This window comes from Sinocyclocheilus rhinocerous, unplaced genomic scaffold, assembly GCF_001515625.1.
Source record: "Sinocyclocheilus rhinocerous isolate Xijiao unplaced genomic scaffold, SAMN03320098_v1.1 scaffold932, whole genome shotgun sequence".
Classification (NCBI taxonomy): Eukaryota; Metazoa; Chordata; class Actinopteri; order Cypriniformes; family Cyprinidae; genus Sinocyclocheilus; species Sinocyclocheilus rhinocerous.
The window spans coordinates 187,409-195,330 of NW_015638991.1; the positions used below are offsets into that span (position 1 = coordinate 187,409).

A 7,922-nucleotide genomic window follows, 5' to 3' on the forward strand; every position below is an offset into this window, starting at 1 on the left:
ACACATGCACACAGACATTATTTCATACACGACATAGTCGTGAGATGCAAGAAACATAGACATATGGCAAGAAATCTGTAGACGCGCCCATAACAACAAAAGACAATACTTTATTGAGCCTTTTCTGATAAGAAGTGTGCGCTGCAAACGTGAGCATTTTTGACGATCGTTTCTGTCCAGTCCGCTCGTTTTATCGCATTTAACCACAGCTGTCGTCGGTTTTTTGTCTGGCAGTGGCAGCAGATATGCGATCAGATTTCTAATTTGAGGCTGTATTACGTCAATTCTGGCACCCAACATCACCTCAAGATGATATTTTAAGCTCCTTATGAATGGGCCGCCTCCAGTTTCCCCTTTGTTTTGCCGCCTCCAGCTAGCGCAGTGACGTCGCTGAGCCTAGTTACCTGTGATTGGCCTGGCCATGCGTCACTCAGAAAACAACAGGCCAATCAGAAGAGAGGCTCATGAATATTAATTAGACAGGCCAAAATCGACCTGTTCTCAGCAGAGCTCATGAGAGAGCAGCTGTAAAAATATATTGAGATGGTCACCTCCAGAGAGGTGTAAAATATGTGACCTTTAATGCAAAATAATGCAAACTTCTCAGTGACTACTTCACTTTACTTCACGCTTCCCCCTCAACATGTTTGTCTATTAATAAAGTAATATAATCTCATTTTGTATGTTTTATTTGATACATTTTTATCACAAACAAAAGTTTTTGTTTAACTTGTAATAAAAAAAATGTGAAGAATTTTTAAAACAAAAAATATTTATGATGACGTTGATGATTCTATTGATGAGGTTTAGCTTGCTTTCTTCGGCTTATCAGTGATTTGTGTATTTATATGTATTGGTTTTCATTATTTTTCACATTCACAAAAATCACATTTATGATTTAATTTATATTATTTTCATTTAGCTTATTTATTCGTTTGTTTATTTTTCTAAAGTTTACCTTTTTGCTTATTTATGTTTTTGCACTTATATGCACCATACAAACATGCATTATGTATGTATGCACTTGTTTCTTACACTGAAAAGAATGGGGTTGGATTTACTTTAAAATCATTTTCACTCAGAAATACCGAAAGAATTTCACAAATATTTACAAAGAAATGGGAAGTATGGTTTAAAATGGTATTTTCTTGTAAAACGTACTCCGATAATTAAGAAAAAAACACAGTGTTTATATATGTATATTTAGTGCTCTCAAACGATTAATCGCGATTGATCACTTCCAAAATAAAAGTTTTTGTTTACATAATACATGTGTGTGTACTGTGTATATTTATTATGTATATATAAATACACACACATGCATGTATATATATTTTTTTTAAATATGTTACGTTTATAAATTTAATATATTTATATATGATATAACTTATATGAATATAAATATATACATGTAAATACATGTAAATATTTTTATATGTATATATATTCACACTGTAATTATTACATAGGCTATTTAAATAAATTGTCTAAACTCTCATCAGTTTTTTACAACAGTATTTTAACAAACAGTTACAGCAGGTAATTATCGGTATTTGTATATAATAAAAATGTCGCAAAATGTAGCTATTTAAGCTTAAGCTAAAGTCATTTCAACAAAAAATAAATAAACTAACACAAACTGCCCAGCTTTTATTTTGAAATGACCCTGACTCGGTATTTGTAGCTTGGCGTCGGTTGCTTCGCGTTGCTTGTAGGGCAAATGACAGACGAATATAAGCGGTGTTCTTGTTTTCTTTCTTCGTTTATAAAGGAATCGTGAGTTTTCCCCGCTTTATTGGTATAATTAATCTGTTATGTGTCAGACTGTCAGATTTGATCGCCCACTGGATTATACGAGCGCTGTGAAGCAGCTGACATCGTCCTAAATCGGAAGGCATTCCTGCACAGATCCTTATCATCACACACACGATGGAGCATTTATAAACGAGTGGCCAATATCTGCATCTGAACCGCGGTGTAGGCGTGTGTTAGCTCGGGGCTGTGATGTCTGTGAGCAGCTGTCAAACCAGCTAACCTCCGCTGGCTGTAAACCCCGGCTGATCTGCTCAAATGAGAGGTTAGATCAGTGCAGTGATTTAGGAGATGGGTGAGTATGAGGACCGTCTGCATGAGCTCGAGGGGGAGGCTAATTATTTCCCCCCTCCACCGCGGCACCCAGGCGGCCGCGAGCGACTCCACATCCAGAAGAGCAGCGTCTGCTCCAGGGCGTACTTCGTGGTGGTCATGGCCTTCTTCCACATCTATATAATAAACATCATAGCTTTGCTGCTTTATGTGCACTATAACACGGGGTCTGGGGAGCAGGATATACCCCTGGAGAACAGTGCTAGTGCCCCTCGACCCATGCCTACTGAGCACCGGACCCCATCCTCAGCAAACCTGAGCCCTGAGCTCTCCTTCCAGCTGCCGCGCCTGGAGGGCATCCGGGTACATGTTATTCACTGATATCATATATGTTTCTTATTCTTATTCTGATTTTCCTTTCCACTTTAAAAAATCTGAGAAAGCAGGGTGTTTTTTTTCTTCATTTAAAAAAGTGTTGTTGTTTTTTTGTTGCTTTTTAAAAAAATTTTGTCTTAAATTTTTATAAGACATTCCTATATTTGTCTGTTACAAATTAAATTATTATATAGCAATATACAGCTTAGCCCTGAACTGTGTAAATTAATGTCAAGTACAAAGAGTGCTTTTTTTCCAACCTACTGCACTAACAATTGTAATACTAATAGAAAACGTGGAGACTTTAAATTTTGTGCATGTTTAAAATAATTAATAGTGTATCCCCATCACCACCTCCACCCTCATTTCATTTTAAATGTAGAATTTTTTTTATTCAAAACATTAATACAATAAGGCTGGAGACAAAGAAAACATTAAATTAAAACATTAAATTCAAATTTTTGCAATTTTAAGCATTTTTTTTCAGACATAGAAAATGTTCACATTTTTATTATATGCATCCCCTTTTAGTATTTATTAAGATTTTGAATTAGCATTTAACTTTTATATTTTCAGTTTTCTTCTTAGTTTGTTTTTTGACAATTCTAGCTTCTGTGGCTATATAATAGGCGAGAAACTTTTATGGTAAAACTATATCAGGTTTACAGTCTATTTGTGCTAAAACTCTAAAACTATATCAGTGTAGCTTTGACTTTATTTCAGATTTTGTTTTATAAATTTTAGTACTACAACACAGGCTTATTTGATTTCACTTAGTAGCTAAGGCAAGAGAGAGAGCTATTTATGATTTAAATATTTACATTTTATATCGTTTCAGCTTTATTTAAATGAATGAAACAATTTTAATGGTAAAAGCTGTATTTTAGTTAACGATTACAACACAAGTCTAAATAAAAAAGACAATGTATTACTATCTAGAATTTAAATAATCACATGTTTATAAATTGTGTTAAAAATGTGTTGATAAGTTTAAAAAATGCCTTTAATGACATTAAAGTTGATGTTAGCTATCCAAGTCATTATTCCATCACTTAAAGCACTCTTTTCATGGAGTAATCCAGGGGATGTTATATCTTTTCTGCTCAGGTTGGACATGTGCAAAGAGTTTCTCTGGTTCCTGACCGGACCCATAACATGCGCACCCTCAGCTTGAAGCCTCTGCTGTTTGGTGAGTTTCCAATTTCATCTGTAGAGATTCATTTTTGTATAACCCTGTGTTTCGAGTTCAAATCGTTAATTACGGATGTAAAAGTGACCCTGAAATTTGTGACAGAAAATAGACACATAGACTCTCTTTTCAGAAAAAAAAACTTTTGAAAAAGTTTAATATCTTAAGATTTAAAAATATAGTGCAAGGCTCTTCTATTATTTACAACATTGTGAACACTCTGAGGTACGTTTTCTGAAACTCTACCCTCTGCACCGATGGCTTTTCCACTTGCGTGCTGCTTGGCTGAGGTGCCGCTGGCGTTTTCCCCAGCTAAACGCTTTCGTGACCAGCAGTCTCTTGCCCGACACCGTGCCCGTCAGCAGGAAGGCTCCCCCGTCGGGATGGTTGCGGGTCAGGTTGCCCACGCAGGTGGCGTCCCGCTCCAGCCACAGCGTCAGACGACTCCTCATTTCCCCTCCCAGCAGCGGGCCGTGCTTTAGGACCTCCAGCCGAGAGCCCAGGGAGAACATCGTCAGGACAGAACTACTGGAGTTCAGCTTGGATAGACGCACTTTAACCACTAGCAGAGAGAGAGAAAGAGAGAGGAAGTTTCAGCATTAAAGTGCCCCTATTATGGATTTTTGAAAGTTATCTTTCATGCAGTGTGTAACACAGCAGCTCTAAGTGAATGAAAACATCCTGCAACGTTTTAAATCTGAAAGTGCACCGTGTATAAAGTTATTGTCTCTCAAAAGAAAGAGTCGACTCTGAATCATTGAAACGAGTCGTTTTTAAAACGAATCCCATGTTGACCTCAACATGAAACATTAGCATATTGCCGCCCACTTGTTGGTCTTTTCGCGTTGGTCTGAATGAAAATGCAAATTCATTCTTTGCCACTAGGTGCGCTTTTGGAGCGGTAAAAATAGCGGTTTCCCCGGTAACGCTGTACACAAAGCATCACTGCGCTCACAAACACTGCTTTATCAGGCATTACAGGAATGATGAAATAAAAATGAGACCAATCGACCAATCACCGCAGATTAGCGTCACGCAAAAGAGGGGTTTGGAAAAGACAATGAAAGTGTTTTTTGAGCTTGCATGCATGTCAACCTGTTGTTGGACACTCCCAAAACCAAAATATGAACCTTTCATAACCCATAATAGGGGCACTTTAACAATTTATGGTTGTTCTGAATGAGCAAAAAGTAGAGTTTCTTACCAAAGTCACTTTTACAGAAGAGGTCGAGCAGGTCTTTGGATGACGTGGCCTCCTCCAGCTCACAGTCTGTGCAGCTCGCACGCGGCACCACTGAAACCAACCATAAAAATCAGTTTGACGGAGAAAACCCTGCTGCATTGCTTTGAGAAAATATGTATGTTAAAAAAAGAAAGATCTCCGTTTACCTCGGCCATCATTGCTGGTGCCGTTTTGCATATGCGCAACTGAGGAAATGCACATTAGGTGATCTTTGGGAAACTGGTCGCATTGTAGTATTCTAGGCCAGGGGTAACCGTAGCAGTTCATGATGGGGGCGCAGCTGTCCCGTACCGACACACACAGACTCCTGCATGGTGAAATGATCCTGAAAGGCCAGAGGCGAAGCCATGAGAGAAATAATACAATTCTCTCACTGTTAAGAGCTTTGTTATGATTTGATGCAGAAAAGTAGCATGAAGATGAGAGGTTTCTTAGCCCACAGCCTGACAAATATATTCACTGGTGGCAAATTGCAAATATATATATATATTGGTGCTGTCAAACGATTAATCGCGATTAATCGCATCCAGAATAAAAGTTTTTGTTTATATAATATATGTGTGTGTACTTTGTATATTTATTATGTATATATAAAAGCACACACATACAGTATATATTTTGAAAATATTTACATGTATATACATTCACTCAAAAACTGAGGTGCATAAGGCCTATGATCAATCAGTTTCAAAAATTAAATTTAAAACATGAAAAATTATTGAAGGAAAACAAGTTGACAAAAAATTGAATTCAAGATTTGGTGATAATAAAGCATAATAGAGAGATTTATAAGCAATTTTTTGTAGGACAGTCATTTCTGACCAGAAACACAAGTGTGATAAGGCAGGTAAAAATCCTAAAAAATTAAAAATATATATTTATTATATTTAATTATAATTATAAATTATTATTTTTATTGGATATTTATTTTTATTTTATTAATGAATTATTTATTTTTTTAAGTTGTTATACCATGTATGAGCCAAGTCAGTAACTTTTAGTCCAATGCAATAACATTAACTACCAACTAGAAAAATACATTTATCCATGGGTCACGATGACCACAACAAGAGGATTAATCATTTAAAAACACATTCTTGCTTAAGCAAGGGTATTGTCTTTCTATATTGTTATTTCATTGCAGATGATTTTCACTTCCACTTAACATACACATTAGTACACATTTGCATGATAATGGCATCATTTAACTGATTTAAATGCTATGTAATGCTAAACACAAGCCACAACTGAAAAAATATCCTCAATGTGTGTGTGTGTGTGTGTGTGTGTGTGTGTGTGTGTATATATATATATATATGATATATATATATGTATGTGTATATATATATATATATATATATATATCTCATTTAGTGTTCAGCATCATTGTTCCTGCCGATCACTGAGAGTCAGTCTATTATAAGGAAGTCTTACCTCTCAAGGCACACAGGAGCGAAGAGCGAGCACAGGAAGATGCGGGCGTGTGGGTGGCACTCTCGGGCGAGTAGCGGCAGCCAGCTAGTGCTCTGCTGCACCGCTTCAGCTGGAGATTCGTGTCCCAGCAAGTTGGGCATCCGCATGCTGTTGTAGCCCAGACCCTGGCACAGGGCCATGTTGCTTGGGATGGGCACACAACGAGAGGATCCCTGGTGTTCCCAGAGTCCGCTGGGCACGGCACCGATGCCAGGGCCGAGCAGGAGCAGCAGTAGAGCAGACGCTGTCAGCATCATAGTCCAGAGAGCGTCAGAGAGCTGGAGGGTCAGTGTAAGGTAGTGTCAGAGTAAATCAGTAATAGGTGTATTTATACACCACTGCCTGAGGCCCATCTGGGAGAGGGCGGGACTTTGCAGGACGTGAGAGTGGATTGGTTAGGGAGGGTGTGTATGTGTGACAGTGTGTGAGGAGCTGATTTTTCCGTTTCTCTGCTGGAGATGATGAACAGTGAGCTCCACTTTACCACACACTTCCTTTTCCTCTCTTCTTTCCTGAGGAGTGTGATTATGATAATATAACACAACAGATTACTCACGAGTCAGAGGAGGTGTTTACACACACACACACACACTAGATGCAGATGGATGGATGGATGGATAGATAGATGGATGTTAGGTATATAAATAGATGAATAGATACATTTCTAGATAGATAGATGGTTAGATAGACATAAATTGCAAGATAGATAGATATAGATTGATAGAAATATGTTAGATAGGTAGATGTTAGATATATAAATGGATAGATACATTTCAAGATAGATATATGTTTGATAGATAGTTAGATATATAAATTGATAGATACTTTTCAATATATATATAGATATAGATGATAAATGGATAGATAAATTGCCAGATTGATTGATTGTGAGATAGAAAAATGGATAGATAAATTGCAAGGGGGTGGTTAGACAAATAGATGGTAGATATATAAATTGATAGATACATTTCTAGATAGATGGATTCATAGATGTTAGGTAAATTAATGGATAGATAAACTAATAGATAGATAGTTAGATAGATAGATAGATAGATAGATAGACAGATAGATAGATAGATAGATAGACAGACAGACAGACAGACAGACAGACAGACAGATAGATAGATAGATAGACAGACAGACAGACAGAGACAGATAGACAGACAGATAGATAGACAGATAGATAGATGGATAGGTGAGTGAATAGATGTTGAATATAAACGTTGCATAGATAAATGTTTGGATAGATTAGTAGATGATTAGATGTTCATGGTTAGATGGATAGATAAATGTATTTGGATATGTTTTTTGTGTTCACTGTATGAGAAGTTGTTTTGGGAACGGTCAGCCAGTGAAAGTGTAAAGCTCTGGGAAGGCCTGGCTGTGACAGAGGTGTGTGAAAGGAAGTGTGTAAGTGTGAGAGGACTGGAGCGGCGTCTGTGCGTGTGTGATGCTCAGGAGTTTTTCTTCCCCTGCTGGGAGCACCACACAATGTCTACCCCAAAAATGGCCCTCACTTCCTGTCCACTTCATTCCCAGGACCCTTTCTTTCCCCCT

The 7,922-nt window shown here is 37.4% G+C and overlaps 2 protein-coding genes across 2 annotated transcripts in view; one reads left to right on the top strand and one right to left on the bottom strand.

Annotated features, from left to right (window-relative positions):
• The first annotated feature begins 1,678 nt into the window (after positions 1 to 1,678).
• Positions 1,679 to 7,922, top strand: part of p4htma (prolyl 4-hydroxylase, transmembrane a) — a 19,772-nt gene continuing 13,528 nt past the window's right edge. The window contains exons 1-2 of the mRNA XM_016566457.1: positions 1,679 to 2,448; positions 3,568 to 3,649. Coding sequence (XP_016421943.1) covers positions 2,104 to 2,448; positions 3,568 to 3,649 — 427 coding nt within the window. The 5' untranslated portion in view covers positions 1,679 to 2,103. The remainder of the gene's footprint in view (positions 2,449 to 3,567; positions 3,650 to 7,922) is intronic.
• Positions 3,847 to 6,652, bottom strand: LOC107750890 (secreted frizzled-related protein 5). The gene is made up of 4 exons (XM_016566454.1): positions 6,327 to 6,652; positions 5,039 to 5,217; positions 4,854 to 4,943; positions 3,847 to 4,211 (listed from the first exon to the last, which is right to left on the bottom strand). Exons 1-4 carry the CDS (start codon positions 6,620 to 6,622, stop codon positions 3,892 to 3,894), a joined length of 885 nt encoding a protein of 294 aa, XP_016421940.1. The 5' UTR covers positions 6,623 to 6,652; the 3' UTR covers positions 3,847 to 3,891.

Excerpts from the sequence above, each read along its gene's own strand:
- LOC107750890 (XM_016566454.1), bottom strand. The coding sequence starts at position 6,622 with ATGATGCTGACAGCGTCTGCTCTACTGCTGCTCCTGCTCGGCCCTGGC. Across the intron at positions 5,218-6,326 it reads GCTCCTGTGTGCCTTGAGAG|GATCATTTCACCATGCAGGA; the intron begins GTAAGACTTCCT and ends CTGGCCTTTCAG. Across the intron at positions 4,212-4,853 it reads CTTCTGTAAAAGTGACTTTG|TGGTTAAAGTGCGTCTATCC; the intron begins GTAAGAAACTCT and ends TCTCTCTGCTAG.